The sequence below is a fragment of the Morus notabilis genome, unplaced genomic scaffold (genome assembly GCF_000414095.1).
Source record: "Morus notabilis unplaced genomic scaffold, ASM41409v2 Scaffold2518, whole genome shotgun sequence".
Taxonomy (NCBI): Eukaryota; Viridiplantae; Streptophyta; class Magnoliopsida; order Rosales; family Moraceae; genus Morus; species Morus notabilis.
In genome coordinates, this window is record NW_010365048.1 from 29,902 (window position 1) to 50,180 (window position 20,279).

The 20,279-nt window shown below is 35.2% G+C and overlaps 3 protein-coding genes across 8 annotated transcripts; 2 read left to right on the forward strand and 1 right to left on the reverse strand.

Annotated features, from left to right (window-relative positions):
* The first annotated feature begins 1,584 nt into the window (after window positions 1-1,584).
* Window positions 1,585-11,811, forward strand: LOC21387482 (protein MEI2-like 1). Of its 4 annotated transcripts, XR_002903024.1 has the most exons (17): window positions 1,585-1,912; window positions 2,082-2,138; window positions 2,605-2,785; window positions 2,933-2,975; window positions 4,358-4,699; window positions 5,887-6,296; window positions 6,407-6,565; window positions 6,721-6,837; window positions 6,930-7,081; window positions 7,421-7,509; window positions 7,603-8,019; window positions 8,397-9,039; window positions 9,732-9,816; window positions 9,907-9,975; window positions 10,109-10,288; window positions 11,062-11,264; window positions 11,365-11,811. XR_002903024.1 is itself a non-coding variant. In XM_024171681.1 (16 exons), exons 3-16 carry the CDS (start codon window positions 2,708-2,710, stop codon window positions 11,212-11,214), a joined length of 2,937 nt encoding a protein of 978 aa, XP_024027449.1. In that variant the 5' UTR covers window positions 1,585-1,912; window positions 2,082-2,138; window positions 2,605-2,707; the 3' UTR covers window positions 11,215-11,811. The 4 variants fall into 4 exon arrangements, 3 of the variants coding, with proteins under 3 accessions (XP_024027449.1, XP_024027451.1, XP_024027450.1); XM_024171681.1 differs by having other exon boundaries at window positions 11,062-11,811; XM_024171683.1 differs by having other exon boundaries at window positions 2,734-2,785; window positions 11,062-11,811.
* A 555-nt stretch (window positions 11,812-12,366) lies between these two features.
* LOC112093389 (diphthamide biosynthesis protein 3-like) lies at window positions 12,367-14,958 on the reverse strand. Of its 2 annotated transcripts, none has more exons than XM_024171686.1 (3): window positions 14,882-14,958; window positions 13,754-14,100; window positions 12,367-12,584 (listed from the first exon to the last, which is right to left on the reverse strand). In XM_024171686.1, the coding sequence occupies exon 2, from the start codon at window positions 14,010-14,012 to the stop codon at window positions 13,761-13,763; it is 252 nt and encodes an 83-aa protein (XP_024027454.1). In that variant the 5' UTR covers window positions 14,013-14,100; window positions 14,882-14,958; the 3' UTR covers window positions 12,367-12,584; window positions 13,754-13,760. The 2 variants fall into 2 exon arrangements, with proteins under 2 accessions (XP_024027454.1, XP_024027455.1); XM_024171687.1 differs by lacking the exon at window positions 12,367-12,584 and adding an exon at window positions 12,751-13,249.
* A 1,843-nt stretch (window positions 14,959-16,801) lies between these two features.
* Window positions 16,802-19,539, forward strand: LOC21387483 (APO protein 3, mitochondrial). 2 transcript variants are annotated; one of them, XM_010107295.2, is made up of 3 exons: window positions 16,802-17,020; window positions 17,445-17,824; window positions 18,502-19,539. In XM_010107295.2, exons 2-3 carry the CDS (start codon window positions 17,445-17,447, stop codon window positions 19,364-19,366), a joined length of 1,245 nt encoding a protein of 414 aa, XP_010105597.1. In that variant the 5' UTR covers window positions 16,802-17,020; the 3' UTR covers window positions 19,367-19,539. The 2 variants fall into 2 exon arrangements, with proteins under 2 accessions (XP_010105597.1, XP_024027453.1); XM_024171685.1 differs by having other exon boundaries at window positions 16,914-17,020; window positions 17,529-17,824.
* Window positions 19,540-20,279: the final 740 nt, after the last annotated feature.

Genomic DNA, 20,279 nt, shown 5'->3' on the forward strand with positions numbered 1-20,279 from the left:
TTCAGTTGCATTTTTGAGTTATGATTACTTGAGTGTAGATCTTGAGTTGAATTTGAGTTATAACTTGAGTTGAAGTTGTAACTTGAATTTGTATTTGGTTGTGTACATTTGAGTTATGGTTTGAGATGAGAATCTTTTTGAGTTTGTGTTTGGGTGTGTCAAAACTTGAGTATGTATTTTGACAGTATTTTAATAAAAACTCAATGATGATGAAAATTTTTAATAAGGCATATTGGTGGGGTTTTATTCGTCTCTTCGTTATCAGAATTAAAATGAAAAATTTATACCGTGTTTAAGAATAGAAAAAATATTGTTCATTAATTTGAGTTTGAGTTTAGAAACTTGAGTTGAAGAGGAAATTAAACTCAAATATTAATCCTAAAACTCAAGTTAAATTCAAATTCAAACTCAAATTTTACAAAAAAGACATAAACTTAAATAAAGTTATAACTTGAATCAATTTTTTTTTTTTTAGTTTGAGCGCAAACGAACAAGCCCTCATCTATTCAATGGTGAACTTACAGGCGTCGTTTATTTTACCGATTCGAGTTTAGAATTTGAAGCTCTCAGAAACAGTAATATTTAACTTTTTATTACAGTAAAAACTCTCACATAAAATCACATCTTAACTCGAATTAAAAACTCAAATCAATGAGCTTATTTTACGGGATGTTTGGTTAGAGGATTCAAACCATTATTTAAATCATGGTTCATAGTTCGCTATAGTATTTTCTCTCACAAAAAATACACATAAATCAAAAATAATTTTAATCACATAAGGTCTATTTAGTTCGTTGATTCGAGTTTTTAATTTGAATTAAGATGTGACTTTATGTAAGAGCTTTTTATTGTAATAAAAAAATTAAATATGACTATTTATGAAAAAAAATTTTATAATAAAACTTAAATCAATAAAATAAATAAACTCATAATTTTAATTTATAAATCAAACGTATCCGTATCCGTATTCACATTTAACAGACCAAAAATACGTTATTGTCTTATAGGTAACCAAAAAGAGGATTCGGTACCGTAGCTTTTTTTTTTTTTTTTGATGACGAGGGCTCTATGGCCTTGCCCGTCCCGTCGTAGTTAATAAAACTCAAATCAATAAAATAAATAAACTCATAATTTTAATTTATAAATCAAACGTATCCGTATTCACATTTAACAGACCAAAAATACGTTATTGTCTTATAGGTAACCAAAAAGAGGATTCGGTACCGTAGCTTTTTTTTTTTTTTTTGATGACGAGGCTCTATGGCCTTGCCCGTCCCGTCGTAGTTTCGAACCTGCAGCTTCTCTACCCCACCCAATTATTATTATTATTTTTTTTCTGAATTATCGATTTAATTTTACTCATTTTATCCATTTCGCACACAAAACGCACAAACCCCGCGCCGCGCCAATTCCCCCGTTTCTTCTCTCCTCTGTATTCTTCCTTTTTTTTTTTCCTTCTTTATTTATATTTTTAATTAATTAATTAATTATTTATTTTCCAATTAAAGTTCAAGAACCCAACCAACTCCTCTTCTCTCTCTCACTCTTTCTTTAAATACACAAAAAATAATTTTCTTGAAAAAAAACACCCAAAAAAAAAAAGAAAGTTGCGTTGTGATTTGTACTTTTTCTCTCTCTCTTTCTCTCTCCGGCGAGACTCTGATCTCGCCGGAATTCCTCTCTTCATCACCGGCGAGACTGTGATTCTCCATTATTTCCGACTCCGACTTCGGCAGAGAATCGCTAAGCGTTTGTCCTTTCGCATGAATTTTTAGAAGAAAAAAAAGGAAAAAGAGGAAAAGAAAATGTTTTCCGTTTCCATTTTCTCTCTCTCCGATTTGCTGTGGTGAATGAATTTGATAATGCAGGTCGAAGAAACGGTTCTGCAGAAGAAAGCTTCTTTAGCTCTGTCGTAATTATCTCTCTCCTTCCCTCTCTCTCTCTCTCTCTCTCCTGAGAATTTTGCCTTGTCTGTGGATTTTCGTTCACTTCTGTGTCGATTTTTCCAGCGAGAAAATTTTGTTGAGAAAGAGAGCTAGCGAAATTTGGGTATTTTCTGAATTTTTGTTTTTTTATTCCAGCGACAAAATGGTCGAGGTGGTGATTAGTTGCCGCCGGTGAAGCTCTGTTGCCTTAGGGTTAGATCCTCTTCTCTTTTGCTCTCCTACAATTTCTTGTTAAATTTTGTTGCAGAATTTTGGAACTTTAATTCTGATTTCTTAATTTTGGAGAGTCAAATTTTGGACTGGTTCCCAATTACGATTAAATTCTTCTCTTCCTTTCCATTTTTTTTGGGGTTCTCTTTTCTGTTTCTGTAACTGATTAAATTTCCGTTTTAATTTGTGATTTTTTTTGGGTCAAGTTTGATCCTTTTCATTTCCTACCAATTTTCTCGGCAACCAAACGGAGACTATCTTGTTTGGTAGTTGGTAGGTAAACAAAGAGGTTTTTTCTTTCTCAAGTTTTTACCTTGAATTACGGAATAAATGACGAAACCATAAGACCAATTGCCCTTTTCAACGCTTTCAGTTAATAGTCTGCTGGGTTTCTGTTTTATTCTTCAATACGAGTTTATTTTTATTTTTATTTTTCAATTCTATGTAGATGAGGACCTTGTAGTGTAGAGACAGTCCATAAGTGATTAAATAGTTGGGATTTTTTTTTTTTATTTTCTCTGGTGAAATCTCTGGTTTCTGAACCGCAAAAAATGCCATCTGAAATAATGGAAAAAAGAGGCGTACACGCCTCCTCCCACTTCTTTGAAGAAATTTGTTTTCCTTCTGAGGTACTTGTTGTTTTATGAAGTTCTTTTTCTTTAATCCATATATTTGCCGAATTTGCTTATTTTTCTGTTGAAAGGATAATGTTCACCCATTGCCTAGTTCTAATCCTTTTTGTTGTGTACTTTTTGGTTGCAACTTTCATCGGGCAGAAACAAGTCCGGAAACTGAAAACCATGTCTGATCGTCACCGAGGTAAGAACTAGTAATCACCACTTGAAGATTTCTGAATTGATCTGTGTAGAAATGACATGTGCAGTTATAATCTATTTTGAAATTGCAGACTTGTTTTTAAAAATTTGATTCTTGGAAGATTTTACAACCGTAGGAATGTCCTTATTTGTTTACTTATATATTATTCTCGAAAGGGGGTGAAGGTATTGGTTGTATATTAGGAACTCCTGAATTGCGTCAATGAATGAAATGATCAATTCAAAAAGCTTGCCGAAACTTCCTAATGAACTACTGTATATGGTTTATTGGGCAGTTTGAATGTATTTCCGGAATCACAACTAAGTTCCAGATATTCTTTTTTAGGTGTAGTTAGAATATATTTGCATTAGTTTCGTCAAACCATTTGTTGAGTGTACAAAAACTGGTACGTGCCAACTCCGAAGAGAGATTCCTTTGCTATGAATGAATTGTTGAGTTTTTAAATCTCAAGTTGAGTTTGTAAGCAACACAAAAAGTTGTAGTAAGCCTTAAAGAAAACATGATATGAATACATTGATTGAAATGTGGAAACATGCTATGAATCCATACATCCAAATGCAGAAACGTGCTTGAATCCATAGATCGAGGTGTGGTATATTATGTTTTTCCCTTTTCTTCGTTTCCCCCCTTTTTTCCCAAGCTAAAGCACTAAATCAACCTCTTTAGGAAAATGCAATGTTGTTACTGCGTAGTTAATTTAGCAGGTGTTCTCTTAAACGTATTTCATTTTGTAGGTGTAATGCTTTGGTAAACGTTTAAAAGTATTCTTTTACATTATCATGGTCAATGTTTTTGTTCTTTTTCCTCTTTGGCTTTTTTCTCGTTGCATGCATGTTCAATTTGGTATGTGTTATGTCAACATGTACGGGTAAAGACTCTATGTGATGTACCTTTTTTTTTGTTCGTCTTTAAAAAACTTGGCATATGTAGTTGTGGATATTGCTTGATGGCATTCATGTCATGTGTCTGTTTTAGTTATTGAGGAAATATGCATTACTAGAGTTCTTAATTACAATATTGTATTATTGTATGCGTGGAATGACATTTCCATGCTATTTTTGATTTCTTATATTGGCTGTGCAATTGTTTTTCCTCTTCGCTAGAAGGGTTTTGAATCTTGCCTTAGTGCCTTAACGCTCAAATTCTTCTATATTATCAAGCAACAGAGCGTTTCTTTTCCCTTTTGGTGTGTATGTGCGTCTACTGGGGAAGGTGGGGACAGAGGGAGTGCTTTTCCTGTAATTCATGAACATCTAGGGTTTTCACATGGAAAAATGCTATGGGAGAAAGATTATCAATGATTACATGTTGTGCAATTATTTAAGATTATCAATGATCACATATTTTGCAATTATTTTTCTCAGTTGGAATGGAAGGAATGATAGCAGTCCCTGGAAGCAAGTTGGATTCCATCTCACCCTTGGAAAAAATTTTACCAGTTGTGGGACGGTCAGTGCATCGCTTGGAGATACCACAGTCCAATCTTGTCCGAGTACAAGCAGAAAGGCAAAGTATTGGTGGAGAAGGAATTTCTAATGTCCCCAGAGCTTCATGGAAACCTATGGATCACGATCTAAAGTTGTGGTCTGATTTGTGTGCGAAGCCAGCATCTTATAGTTTGGATGGAGAGAAAAATCTTATTCATGGGTTTCAGCATGAAAGTAGTCTGTTCTCAAGCTCATTGTCTGACATTTTTTGTAGAAAGTGTAAGCTTCTTATTTCATGTCTATTAAAAAGGGTTATCCATATTAGGCAGACTTATAATTTTATTTTATCTTCTATTTTTTTTAATCAAAATCAGATATTTCCATGGATCTAAAATTCTGTAGTTGCATTGACGACTATATTAATTTGGAAATTTGTACTCTTTCTTACTAAATATGCATACAGAAGGAATTACGAACTCGATTTCTCTTAGAGACTTGGCTTTAGTCCAGATTTAATAGGCCTTTCGCTTTAGATGCTAATGGTACTTGCCGTGCTTCTAGTAACTTGTTGAAAATCCATTCACACGTATTTTCTTATTTTTCTTGTGATTCTATATGTTTCTTTTCTTATTCATTATGAGGGACTGTACTTGCGTTAAATTTGTGACTGCCTTAGTTGAGTTGACTGCACATGCTTTATTAACAACACGCACAAATGGGGAAACAGAAAGGCTTCCGTTTTTTCTTTACTCTAAACTGCAGTTGGATACACTTTGCAATTTAAATTTGCAGTCATTTCCTAAGATTGGGGCTTCTAGGAAGTTTAGGTACCTTGGGTCTATAGTGCAGTACGAAACAGATATAGAAGAGGATATTCAACATAGGATTAAGGCAGGGCCGGTTAAGTGGGAGAATGCTACGGGAGTTTTATGTGATGACAAAATACTTATTAAGTTGAAAGGAAAGTTCTATAGGACTGTAATCCGCCCAGCTATGTTGTATGGTAGTGAATGTTGGGCCATTAAGAGACAACATATATCTAAGATGAGTGTGGCAGAAATGCGTATGTTAAGATGGATGAGTGGCCATACGAGAATGGATCGCATAAAGAATGAAGTTATTCGTAGTAAAGTAGGTGTAGCACATAGAAGATAAGGTGTGCGAAGGCCGCTTGAGGTGGTTCGGGCATGTCCAACGTAGACCGTTAGAAGCACCAGTTCATGCTTGGGAGGACATTCTTATACCTAATACTAGGAGAGGGAGGGGCAGACCAAGAATTATGTGGACCGAAGTCGTTAGGAAAGACATTCTAGATCTAGGCCTTCAGGAAAGTTTAATTTCAAATAGAGCCGTGTGGAAAAGTGAAATCCATATAGCCGACCCCAATTAAATTGGGATTAAGGCTTGTTGTTGTTGTTGTTGTTGATAGTCATTTCCTAACTTTTATGTATTCATTGCTTATGCAGTGAAATTGTCATCGAATGATGACACCTATCGTCAGCCTGCCAAGACTGTTGTTTCCAACTATGAAAAAGAACCTTTGAAGGATTTTGAAGAAAATGACAAGCAAACTATTGGGAATCTTCTTCCTGATGAAGATGATCTCTTTACTGGTATGACTGACGTGCTGGGACACTGTGCTCAGGCAAATAGCGGTGATGAATTGGAAGACTTTGATCTGTTTAGCAATGGTGGGGGCTTGGAATTAGGAGAGGATCGTTTATCTACGGTCCATCAGAAATACAATCTTGTTGGGGTGGGTTGTAATGGGTCAGTAGTTGGTGAACACTCTTGCGGTGAACACCCTTCTAGAACACTTTTTGTCAGAAATATCAGTAGCAGTATTGAAGATTCTGAGTTAAAAGCTCTTTTTGAGGTGCTCATACCTCCTTCATCATCTCCATCTTCTTGTTAAGGACTCCATGCAACCAAGTCGCATTAGTTTACCTTGCGTGTTAAATTGACGAGTGTTTTTTCTTCTGTCAGCGATACGGAGATATACGGACTCTGTACACAGCCTGCAAGCACCGTGGTTTTGTTATGATCTCTTACTATGATATAAGGGCAGCTCAAAATGCGATGAGGACACTTCAAAATAAGCCACTGAAGCATAGGAACCTTGACATACATTATTCAATACCTAAGGTAATGGTGGTCACATTGCATCCTCACAAGTTTACTTGCTTGTTTTGGTTCTTCCACCCTACCAATCTTGTCCACCATACCCTGGTCAGAACATTTTGCGCTAAATTAAATATTTGTCCCATTCTCATGATGCTTTCTACTTGCTAATTTGTTAGGATAATGCTTCTGAGAAAGATATTAGTGAGGGAATATTGCTGGTATTTAACCTTGATTCCTCTATTTCAAACGATGAGCTTCTTCAAATTTTTGGGGTTTATGGAGAAATTAAACAAGTAAGTAGTTCATATGTTTCCCATTTTTATCCTGCTTCAATCATAAAACGGTCGATAGACCATTTAATATTATTGGTTTCTACGTTTTCCAGATTCGGGAAACTTCAGACAAGCATAATAGCAAGTTTATTGAATTTTATGATGTTAGAGCTGCAGAAATGGCTCTTTGCGCAATGAATAAGACAAACATTGCTGATAAGGAGATTAAGCTTGAACCAGGCTATCCTGGTGGTGCCAGGCAGGGGTATCATTTACATATTTTTACTTCCTCTTGATAACCTATAAACTTATTACACTTTTAGGTTGTTTTGGATGTTAATCATTAGACCTTAAGATTAACTGGGTTGGTTTTTTTGTTGGGGTTTTAATTTTAATTTTAAAACACTGTTTTTCAATTTTTTTTAATTTTAATATATATACATCTCACTCTGCGGTTTTGTTTTGCCACTTTTTGGTGCACCCATTTATATTTATGTATTGGTCTCTGTTGTTGTTCTCCTTGTTTGCTTGTATTTTAATTTTGATTTTTTTTAAGTGCACTTTGTAAGAGGGTTATTTTTATTTTTTATTTTTTTAATTGCAGTTTGGTGCATTTGTCCAATTTGAAGCAAGATGATCATGAACCTAAACTTTTTCATAGCTTTTGTGACAACTTATCAACAGGACACAGCGGTATGATGTTCCTGCCTACTAAGGGTTCTTGCAATTTTTTAATTTGAAATAAATAATTTCCTTGTTGATTGGAATTTGAAACTGTCTTTGCAGCAAAAGTATCTCCTGGAGGAATTGCGTCAAGCTGCATGGTTATTGGTTCTAACAAGGACTTCCATTCTCCGTTCCGGACACCTACAAGCACATCTGTTGAAAATGCTTTCTGTCATTATAGTTCTAGTCTTCCTAATACTTTGCCCTCCCCGCTGAGAATGACATCTGCTAGCAAACAATTTGGTTTTTGCGAGTCCAGTAACTCTCTGGATGAGGTTAAGTTTGGTAACCAAGGAATTCACAGTTTCCATCCCCATTCCTTTCCTGAGAATCATGATGGTTTAGCCCATGGTATTCCATGTAACCCTCCAACTTCTATTCCAAACTTGACTAATCTGGGCCTTGGAATAACCGAAGGATACATCAGTCGCGTTCATGGTGTCAATACAAATCAGCTCCCAAGGGAACTTAAAGGAGGTAGGTTTAGTCTACTGTTTTTATTTTGCAGATATATTTTTGGTTTCAATCTTTGATCAATTAGCTAAACCTTGTTGGTCTCTTGACTGTTTCCTCTTCTCCTCTTCCTGGGATCACCCAACCTTAGTTGTATACAGTATCTCATGTAATATTGCCATCCATTTTTAATAATCCGGGTGTGATATTTTAACTATCTAACACTCTTTTCAATTATAATCAGAAAGCTATAGTTCTTTGCCCTGTTTATTTTGGTTAGTCACCCGTTTTTAGTTTTTATTGTCATTTTATTTACTTTTCCAGCCTCTTGTTTGGTACTTAATTTTAGCCTTGTTTTCATCATTCGGTTGAATTTGGTATTAACAAACCATTGCTTGTAGTTTTTGGATCTTCTGGAAGTAGGAGCAATCCTGTTCACGAACATCATCTGGCATGGAATAATTCAGGCTCATTTCAGCAACATCCTTCAAATTCTATGGCGTTGCGGAATTCACCCTCGTTTGTCAATGGTCTTCATGCGCATCGCTTTCCTCAGACACCTGGATTTCCTAGAGCTGCACCTCCAATACTGAATTCTCCTACACCTTTACCCCACCACATTGGATCAGCACCAGCTGTTAATCCTTCGCTCTGGGAACGGCATGCCTATTCTCCAGTAACCTCTGGTCTCCATCTTGGTTCTCTTGGGAGTGCAGGTTTTCCTGGTAGTCCTCAATTGCATTTTATGGATGTATCTTCTCATAAAATGTTTTCTCAAGTCGTTGGAAATGGCGTAGACATGACTATAAATGGCGCGCAACACTCTTCCCATCATAGCTGTCACATATTTCCTGGGAGAAATCCAATGACTTCGATGCCTTCTTCCTTTGATTCTCTGCGTGAAAGTGCAAGAAATCTCTCTCACCGAAGAAATGAAGCTAATTCTAACAACGTGGACAAGAGACAATACGAGCTTGATGTTGACCGCTTAGCTCATGGGGAAGACAGCCGAACAACGCTGATGATTAAGAACATTCCCAACAAGTACGTGTTCCCCTTACTAAACTGATTACTAAAATATCTTGTTTTTTCTGTCATATTATATTTGATATATGATATGATATATTCTATTTTGGGTAAACCTTGAACAGCTCGGCTTAATTCCATTGACAAATTTGTAATGATTTAGAAAGCAGACATATCTTTGTTATGTAATTCTAGCATAATCACATCTCTGTGTTTAATCCAAGATTGGCCTTTTGTTTGTGCATCTCCAAGTGTCTTCTTCTGAAACCCTTAGAAGTCGTGAGCCTCCCTTTTTTTTTTTGTTTGTTTTAAAAAAAGGTGATCCTAATATTGTAGGAGGCATTGCACTTAATTTAGATGAGGGGCAGCAGGTGCTTATAATCTAATATACATACAACTTACAAGTGCCTTCAAAATGTTGGGTTAAAACTTTGGAGATAATTTTGCCGCTATTCTATTATGAGAGGATTGCGTTACAAACCCATTACGTAGAAATCACCCTTGCAAAAGCTTGCAAGGAGAGTGGACTTAAGAGCTTATAAAATCTCTAATCATAATATATTTATTCCATGTGGGATTTTTGGTATCTAACAGATTGCTATAGTATATCTGCACAACCATGCCACTATGTTTAAATCATAAAATAAGTGACGTTTTTTGTTCCAGTGGTATACAATGCCCTTCTCTTGAACAGATTACTGGTCTTACAGGTACACTTCAAAGATGCTTCTTGCTGCAATTGATGAGTACTGTCGCGGAACTTACGACTTTCTTTATTTGCCAATTGACTTTAAGGTAAGCAAATTACTTGTAAATCACTTTTTCTTATGGAAAAAGAATTTTTATTCATTTATTTTGCTTGTATTATGTTAACATCTTTGACAGAACAAGTGCAATGTGGGGTATGCGTTCATCAACATGATTGATCCGCGTCAAATTATTCCATTCCATCAGGTTCTATTCATCAAAATGGTTTTTTTCTTGTAGTTTCAGTTATCTATTGAAAATGGTGGTTCTTTCATGATATCTGGTTGTTAGGCTTCTGCTTTTTAAGCAAATAGTGATATAGAGGACATATCTTTTTCAGGCATTCAATGGCAAAAAATGGGAGAAGTTTAACAGTGAAAAGGTGGCATCTCTTGCATATGCTCGTATTCAAGGAAAAACTGCTCTCATTTCCCATTTTCAGAATTCAAGCTTAATGAATGAGGATAAACGATGTCGACCAATTCTGTTCCATACTGATGGTCCTAATGCTGGTGATCCGGTAAGATATCTTGGCATCAAGTTGAAAGGTTAATTTTCTTTATGATTTCCTAGTAATGTTTTCATAAATACAAGTAGTTTTTAACTTTTTGAGTTTAGAATTTGAGTTTTGCTATAGTAAAAAGCTCTCAGAAACAGTCACATCTAACTTTTTTGTTACAGTAAAAAGCTACATAAAATCATATCTCAACTCGAATTAAAAACTCGAGTCAGCGAACTAAACGGGAGCTAAACAATTTCACGTCTTTTTTCCTAAATGCTGCAAGAGGGAAAACTCAAAAAAGTTTTGCACTTGGTTTGGATGAGAATGGTGTGGTGACTTGTTTGGTAAGGACAGGAATACTGGGTGGAAAAAAGCATTAGTGGTTGATGACCCTATCATTTTTAGTCTATCCATAGATGGAGATATTATTCAGAAGAAAACTTGAAACTGATTTTTGACATAGTAAATTTAGTTATTTGAACAAAAACAACATATTTTTATCATTCTTATTTTCTGTCCCTTGTACTTCTTCTCTTCCTCCCTTAGGGGAATGGGCACTTCTCCTTCTATGTACAAAAGGAGAATAATATACAAAACTGAGAAAATTCAATTTCAACACATAAAGATCACTATCAGCTGTGTGTCGTGATAGAAATCTTCTGAAGTTATCAAAGTTGAACTCTGAGTTCAGGGGTGGGGTAACCCGTAATCCACAAGTTGTATTAAACTACAATTTAGTAACTTTTTGAGTGTCAAAATGGATTGAAAATGACCTATCTTTTCCACTGCAGGAGCCCTTCCCCATGGGCACCAATATCCGATCAAGACCAGGAAGAACTCGAGCGAGCGGCAATGAGGATGAGAACCCTTCAGCACCTGCAAGCCGAGAGGAAAATTTTGGTGGACTCGATTCGACATCAGGTTCCTCAAAGGACTCTGACTAGTGAACTGGTCAAACGCGAGACTGACTATGACTACAAAACATAATATCAGGGTATAAACACCATATCTACCTCAATTATATATTATCATCAATGGTGGTCTATCCACTTTCCTTTTTTTTATTTTTTTTTTATTTTTTATTTTGGCTATAGAGAAGAACTTCTGCAATTTTTGAATACTGAAAGCAGCAATTTTACCAAACTTATCCCCTAATTATCCGAAATTCTACATATTGAGGCCAGAGGGTCCAAGTTTTGCACATTCGTGGAATGTACACCTTTTCAGTGTACAGAAGATCCTCTAAAATATGTTCTAAGGTCGTCTTTCTTTTGACATTTGCCCTTCTCCTTGTGGGCTCTGTTTTTGGTTGGTCAAGGAGAGAGATAGAAAGCCACACAGCAAGCAGATTCTGACAATATTCCAGTTAAAATTTTTGTACTAATATATGATTCGACTCATTGTAATGTATTGTATGGGATTGTCGTTTTTTCTTGGCCTCTTTGGCTTTTGTACTGCTCTTAATTTCAGTTGAGCGATGGCCAAAACTTCTACCTCAACATTGTGATTCTTATTTTGCTGAATTGATGTTGATTTGCATTTGAGATTTTTGTTTTGGTTCTTTTACCATTTTCCCCCCTGGTTACTCTCTCTCTCATTGTAGTATACTAGTATTGACACAACTGTCTGTTGATTTAAGGATCACTGTTTGTTTACAAACAACTTGGTGTAAATGGCAGTTTCTTCCCCCACCATAGTCACTAGCTTGACTGTAAAATCCGGTACTCGTATTTATCCAATCAAATATAGTCTCAAATTTCAGCTGGAGGCTTGGCCTGTGGCCAACAATGAAGCAGTGATTGTAGATTTGCAGTACAGAATTGACGTGAAAGACATCTTTAAGGAGACGTTTGGTAGGAAAATTTATACCATGAATTAAATCATGATTCATGGTTCGCTACAGTATTCTCTTATAAAAAATACACGGTTCGCTACAGTATTCTCTTATAAAAAATACACGTAAGTAAAAAATAATTTTAATCTCATGAATTAAATAATTTAGACAGAATAAGCATCAAACAATCAATGTACATGTGATCACCACTATATTGACCAATGATCAAATAATAACTTATGCATTCAAGTACATCCTTTTTTAATTGAATATGTATTTGTACATCAATTTTTTGACAACAATGACTCTACCAAGCTTATTTTTAACCAAATTATGACTCATTTTTCCTATGCCACATCTCCCTCATGGTTAAATAATAATTAAAAAAAAAACTGTATTTTATAACTACAATCAGAAGCTCTAACAAAACTCGTAAAGAAAACACCGCCGATCCGCCTCCTCCAGCACCAGCAAAGGTCACTGCAAGATAGAACATTTCCAGTTATTCGACAATATTAAAAGTTGGAACGGTCTAAAAAGCTTCCATAAAAGAACTCACGACTATTGCATAATGATCTTATTTATCAGTTTCCCATTGGAAAGAAGAACGATAGAATGGATTAAAACTATTTCCACTTGTGTTTGCCAGGTCCAGTTTTCTAGTAAACTAACCATTTACAGCGCAACCCAGAAGAACAAACATGATGGCAAATTAAGGTGCACTTGTTTAAATGAAAAATGATAGCAAAACCTTGCTTGCTTTGTGTCAAACTGTTAAAAGTATTGGTATCTTAAACCAATCCTGCTTACTAACAGAAAAATAAGGCCCAGTAAATGGTTTAGAAATACATAGGTTTCCATCCTCTATAATTTGCATTAATGCAACCCCGGGGGAAGCTCGCGCCTGGCTCATGGCGATCTTCATTGTCTTTGCTTCCTGAAACCATGCTTGCCAAGTTCTCAATCTCTGGAAACATCGACAAAAGGCTTGGAGCACTACGTTTCCCTTTTTCCCACTCCTTGTTCCCAACTCTTCTTGTTCTTTTTCCTCACTATTTCAGATTTGATTATCTCTAAGTTATTCTTTTTCCTCGGACTTCTTTGTTTCATGCTTCGCAACCCTTTTCACCTCTTTCAACATTGAACTATACAAAACCAAACGCAACAATCCTTAGTTCCTTCTAACACACCAGGGAATAATTTTACAATTACACCCCCAAAAGTATCAATTACAACTAGAGCTGATAATCACCAAACACATGGGAAGAAACATCACTGGTTGTAATGAATACCAATTTTCTTACAGTTAATATTACCTTTTAAAACTAATTCAACCTTCAAATTCTTCTCTTAACACACACACACACACACACACACACACACACACACACACATATAAGGGTCTTGGTTGGTCTTGGAAAAAATTATTGCCACTACATTTTACATTTATTATTGTCATCTTAATAATACTTACCACAACATGTTTTCTAATCGCCTTACAAGAACATTGAAGCAAAATTTTCTAAATTCCACTATATTCCAGCAAGCAATCCCATGACCAAACAACAAGACCAAAAATTAAAACATACCAATAAAAAAGAAACAGCATAGAAAGAAAAATCCATGTCAAAGTTAGATTCGAAATTAACCTGAATTTCAGGCAACGGCGATAGGTTTAGGCGGGTCAACGGCCTTCTTCATTTTCTGGTCAGAATCTCCGGCAAAATCCTCGAGATTATAAATGACAGTGATGTAAAGCGAACAGCTTGGGCAACGAGCGATCTCCTCGCCGAGTTTGAGATCTTCCTTGGTGATCTGAAACAAGTCTCCGCATGGACATGGGTACGTATACGCCTGGAGCTCCTGGTTCCACTCCATGTCTTCGATCTCCACGTCGTCGTAAGACATCGTTTTAGGCGTCTTCTTGCTTCTTCTAAATCTCCACGGGAGAGGGCGAGACTAAAGAGAATGAAAGTGACTTCAGCTGAAGATTGGTCTAAGGAAAGGAAGAGTGGTGGTTAGTAAACCCTAAACAAAAAAGATCAACATCAAAAACCAAATCAATACCATATTTAAAAGTCTCTCTTCCTCCTTTACGAAAACTTCAAAAGAACCCGAACAAAATCCAATTTTAACCCTTCTATTTTCCCTTCTCATTTCACGTTAAACAATCCTTTCACTCTTCTTTTTCCACCCCCTTTCTTCAATCTCCAATTTATCAGTTTGACTCAATCAATTAACCATTCACAACAACAACAACAAAAATACATATATACATACAATATTTATTTATATGTAACACACACACACACACACACACACATATATATCTGTTGATTAACGAAGAAACACAACAATTCTGTACAAGTGCTATACCTGCATATAATATGAACGCAAAAATTAAAAAAAAAATTTGAATTCACGGTAACAAATCAAAGTTCATCAACCAGAAGAAATCAAAATTCCAACAACCAAAAAAAAAAAAAAATTCCAACAACCAAAACCACAAAGCCGATATATTGCAATTGTAGACCTTTAAAGAATATTCCCTACTTCGATTTGATGAATTTGAACACAAAGCCGATATGCTTACGTTCAGGGTAATATCTCTGATTCTTCACTTGCTTTCGGAGAAAATTAATTTGCAAGAAAAAAAAAATTAAAGGAACCAAAGTACAAAGCTTGCAGCTTATTTTTCAACTAATAAGTTTCATTCCAAAAAAGTATTTCATTAAAAATAAAATTAAAAAAAGAGGGAAAAAAAAAAAACCACTCACTTGATAATGACCTCCTCCTCTGTGGGCGGCGCGGCGGTCCAGACGGGTCGAGTTGAAGAAGATGTAGAGAAGAGAGAAGAAGACATGAGAACTAGCAAAAACTGCACGTGCAAGGCACGTGCATTTGAGTAAATTAAATTTTTTTAATTTTAGTCAGTGTAATTAAATATAAGGAATTAATTAAGTGATAAATGCATAATCGAAAGAGTTAAAAATAAGTCATACATAATTTTGTTTCTTACATGTAGCTTATAGAGTTTCTAAAATAAATTTTCATAAGTTAGCGGGATATGAGATGGATTTTCCCGTTATAAATTTAGAGCACTCACGGTGCTATTTATCCAATTAATTAATTTCATTATAAAATAAATAAATAATTAATTAATCAACACAAGTTACACAACTATATAAAACATGAAGTTAACGTGTGTGTGTATATATACAAAAAAAATTTCCCATATAATATCATGGAAGGAAATGGGATTTTTGAGAAAAGGGGTTGGGAACCATCCAAAGACTGACAACCTGAAACCAAAAAAGTTACATATATCATACTGCTATAGAAGACATGAATATATATATATAATATATATATTATATATCGAAACTGGACTTGTAAATACTAATTTGAGTTAAAGTTGTAATTTGAATAAAATTGAGTAAAGTTGAATAAAGTTAAAACTTAAAAGAACGTGAACTTAAATAAAGTTGTAACTTGAGTTTTAATTTTTTCTGAGTTTTGTTGTAAAATAACAACCCCTAATTTTCTTGCTTAATGGATCTCAAAATTTTATTTATGATCCATTCATGAATCATCACCCAACTAACATGATTGGTGACCTAGAAACTTTTTTCAGTAGACCTTATTGCTGATAATACTAATTTTTGACTATTAAATCTGATCAAAATTATATCAGATTAAAAATTTATGCAGAATAAATAGTTTCTGATACAGATCTGACAGCTAAAAAATAAAGAACTATCGATAACCTATTTTTTTCTATTTTTTCTAATTTTATCTAAAAAAACTCCCTTAAAACTAATTGTAATTGACTATTGAATATTAATTATAGCTTAATTAGGCAAGCATATTGTAACAAGGTCATAAATTATCTAAATCTCCATAATAATTAACATACATAAAATATCTAAACACCAAACATAAATATAATACTACTAGGTTTTCTATGTATATGTATATGTATGGGTGTAGTTTTTAATGATTACTATAATATTTACTTATTAATGAGTATTATTATTTTAATCGTAAGATATTAATCAAACGGTTGTAATAAATTAAATAATTAACTAAAAAATTTTATAATAACTTATGAGATTAAATTTTTATCGCGTTTCATCACTAAATTATTATATTTAATAGTAATCATCAAAAGGAAACGTATTCATTAAAAATTTGTTTGTATATATATATATATATATATTATAAAACATAACATTTGGGCTAATTACTGATATATTAAAGTTCTGTTTATTTCACCGATTTGAGTTTAGAATTTGAGTTTTACTATAGTAAAAATTTATCAAAAATACTTACATTTAACTTTTTTATTATAATAAAAAACTCATATATAAAGTCACATTTCAACTGAAATTAATAAACTAGACGGGTACTAAATACGCGATCTAAACTGATTTTACTTCGTGCCGTATCATGTAACCGTGTTTTTTTCTAAAATTACTGGTCCTCGACATGACCATATTCAAAGAAATTTCAATTAAGAAGGCATCTATTGAACTACAAGCTCGGTAGCTACCAAAAAAAAAAAAAAAAGGAGTAAAACCAACCATCATAGAGAGAAACGACGAGCAAATAGCAAAGGCCGTTGCGTTTTGATGAAATGCCCATTTCATTTCATATTTTGAGCCTTCCTTTTTTCCACTCACACTGATTCATTCCTTCGAGTGTCTTCACAGAAACATTCAAAGCTTTCAGCTTCCCATTTTGCGACTACTACACTTGTCTCAATATTCTCTCCATTTCTATCTCTACAGAGTTGAAAGATTCCTACCTTTTTCTTTTCTTTTCTTTTAAAGGTCTTAATTAGATTTAAATTATTGTTATTTTTCATAGCCCAACATGGAAATTGGAAGCTGAAGCAGCACAGTTTACGCTACAAGGTAAACTCTCTTTTCTTGCTTTCTGGGATTTTATAGTTGGAGATTTTTGTTTTTCTTTCATGAATATTGTAGATAGATGAGAGAGAGAGAGAGTTTATATTATAATTGGAATTTCTTCGGTAAGTTAGCTGAACAGATTTTTTTAGAGTTTTTGGAAATCCACCATGGCAGAAATGAGGATTTTGCAGTTTTCTGGGGGTTTTTTTTTTTATTTCTCGATAAAAAATTTATGCAATTTTGTAGTTGAAGAGTTTATTTATGACTGAAATGTAATCCCTGGCTTGAATTCCAATCTATTTTATTTTCTTTAATTTTCTTGAGAAAGCTAGCCAAACAGATTTTTGAAGGGTTCTTTGGTTCTTTGCTACTATATTATACATGGTTTACTTCATTTCTCATTTTCTCTTTCAAATTGACGATTCAGATGCATAGAAGACTAGTTTCCAGGTTTTCTAATTTGAAGAATCTCAATTGTGGATTCAATCAAACCATATGTTTATCAACACAGAGAGTGCTAAACCCGGTTGCTGATGACGATGCTCTGTACGCCGATGTACCAAAGCCGCGGAGGAATAAGTCCGAGAGGAAGCCGTACCCAACGCCAATGAAGACTTTGATTCGGAGAGCCAAGGAGGAGAGAGTAGCTCGGAAGGCACAGCCCTGCAGGCTGCTCGAACACCCACCTGAGAACGGGCTCTTGGTCCCCCAACTCGTTGCGGTGGCTCACCAAGTCCACCAAGCCCGGGAAACCCTCCTTCTCGGCGTGTCGAAGCTACTTCAGGTCCTTCCCCTTCAGCGCTGTAGGTATTTCAATCATTCAGCTGCTTAAAAGTTCATGGCAATATCAACTTAATTATCGAATGAAATTTCTCCGTTGAAAGAGAAAACTTTGTGGTGGTAAAAGCAAAAAATGTCCTTTTTTCAATCAATCACAAATTCAAATGTCGCCTACGGGACCAACCGATTATGACACATGGTCTCATGCAGTTTTGCATATCAATCTTGAACCTGTTTGAAAAATCAATAGTGACGATCATCACCAGTGATAACTAGCATTTTTTCTCATAAAACAATGGATTCAGCAGGTGTTAAATTTGGTCTAATTGAGTTTTGAGTTATTAGTAGTTGAAAATGCAGATGAATTTAGGAGTCGCTAACTCGTCCCAGTGGCTCGTCGAGTCCATCGAGCGTAGGAGTCGCCTCATGTTGGACTAGTTGGCTATGATATTGTTTGGTTAATGTCTTTGCTATCTCTGTTTCATTTGATTAAATATGTTTTCACTCATTATAAGATTTCAACTTCTCACATTTTCCTACAAGGAGGGACTGAAAAGTTGAATTAATCGTATTGATAGCTTGACTACAATTATCAGATTTTTTAATGCTTTGATATGGATATTTTTGGTCTCTGACTTGTTTGTTTTAGACTTACTACTTAGTTTGATGTTCTAATTTAAAAGAAGAGTGGTTATGATTCTCAGGTACTGCTATGAGGTTCATGTTGGCCAAGCGGGTCATGAGATCCGAACCTGCACAGGTCCAAATAGTGGTTTTCGAAGTGCTAAACATGTATGGAGAAAAGGAGGAGTTCAAGATGTGGTTTTCTTCCCCAAATGCTTCCATCTTTTCGACCGTGTTGGAAAACCAAGAGTAGGGCATGATGAGAGGTATGCTGTACCGCGGATCCCCGCAATTTTGGAGCTATGTATACAGGCTGGAGTCGACCTATATAAGTACCCGACAAAAAGAAGAACAAGACCCGTGTGCTCCATAGAAGGAAGAATTGCAGATTTTGAAGTGATGACGAAAATTGATGAAGTGGAGAGGAACTCAGATTCTAGCGTTCTCGGTTTTCCTGAGCATTTTGTTGCAGGAACCAAACTTGGAGAGTTGGTGGATTCAAATTTGGAAATTGATAATGCGGGTCAAAACCTAAGGGAGTTGGGAATTGGGACATTAGAGTCATGGTTAGAGATGATATCCGGTGTGAAGAAGATCATGGAGACGTACACCGTGTGGACGTGTGGATACTGTCCTGAAGTTCAGGTAGGGCCGAAGGGCCACAAGGTGAGAATGTGCAAGGCCTCGAAGCATCAGTCTCGTAACGGTTTGCACGCGTGGCAAGAAGCAACGATAGAAGATCTCATCGGTCCCAATTATGTTTGGCATGTTCACGACCCGAATGAGCCTGCTCTTGACAACAACCTGAAGAGGTATTATGGCAAGGCGCCGGCTGTGGTGGAGTTGTGTGTGCAGGCAGGAGCACCTGTTCCGGATCAGTATAGGAGTATGATGAGATTGGATGTAGTTCCTCCAGACCGAGATGAAGTCGATCTTGTTGCTTGAACTGCTGTTAGTTTGTCATGAAATTGAATGGTTTACTGACAGCCGGAAAATTTATACATCTTTTTTGCTCCTTCACCATTGTATTAGCTGAAATTTTTGGTCTACTGGATCAAAGAAAATACTAGAGCCATTGTGTGGATTTCGGGTTATCTGTGATTATATTTTAACTTGTCTACCAATCTGATTTCTGATGTCCGTACAATTGTAAAAATCTATAATCTGACTTGTTTGGTAGGAGAGAGAGAGAGTGAAGTGAAGTATAGGGACGGAATGATTCATGGGTTGGGTCTCGTTCACTTCGCGGATTCGAGTTTTTAATTTGAGCTGAGATGTGACATTTTCTGAAAGCTTTTCACTATAGCAAAAAAAGTTAGATGTGACATTTTCTGAAAGCTTTTCACTATAGCAAAAAAAGTTAGATGTGACATTTTCTGAAAGCTTTTCACTATAGCAAAAAAAGTTAGATGTGACATTTTCTGAAAGCTTTTCACTATAGCAAAAAAAGTTAGATGTGACATTTTCTGAAAGCTTTTCACTATAGCAAAAAAAGTTAGATGTGACATTTTCTGAAAGCTTTTCACTATAGCAAAAAAAGTTAGATGTGACATTTTCTGAAAGCTTTTCACTATAGCAAAAAAAGTTAGATGTGACATTTTCTGAAAGCTTTTCACTATAGCAAAAAAAGTTAGATGTGATATTTTCTGAGAGATTTTTATTGTAGAAACCTAAAACTGAAAACTCAAATCGATGAAATGAACGAGGCTTAGACTTATCATTTGTTTAGTTGGAGGGACTACTAAAGGGAATAAGATTGGATGAGCAATCCAAAATCCTCCACCCCTATTTTATATAGATTTCCTTTCTTAATATTTCTTTTTTGCCAAACGCCTCTTTTTCCAAGTTAAAAACGATT

Coding starts and splice junctions, on each gene's coding strand:
- LOC21387483 (XM_010107295.2), top strand. CDS start 17,445: ATGCATAGAAGACTAGTTTCCAGGTTTTCTAATTTGAAGAATCTCAAT. Junction 17,825..18,501: donor CTTCCCCTTCAGCGCTGTAG/GTATTTCAATCA, acceptor TATGATTCTCAG/GTACTGCTATGAGGTTCATG.
- LOC21387482 (XM_024171681.1), top strand. CDS start 2,708: ATGCCATCTGAAATAATGGAAAAAAGAGGCGTACACGCCTCCTCCCAC. Junction 6,297..6,406: donor AGTTAAAAGCTCTTTTTGAG/GTGCTCATACCT, acceptor TTCTTCTGTCAG/CGATACGGAGATATACGGAC. Junction 6,838..6,929: donor TTTATGGAGAAATTAAACAA/GTAAGTAGTTCA, acceptor TACGTTTTCCAG/ATTCGGGAAACTTCAGACAA.
- LOC112093389 (XM_024171686.1), bottom strand. CDS start 14,012: ATGTCTTACGACGACGTGGAGATCGAAGACATGGAGTGGAACCAGGAG.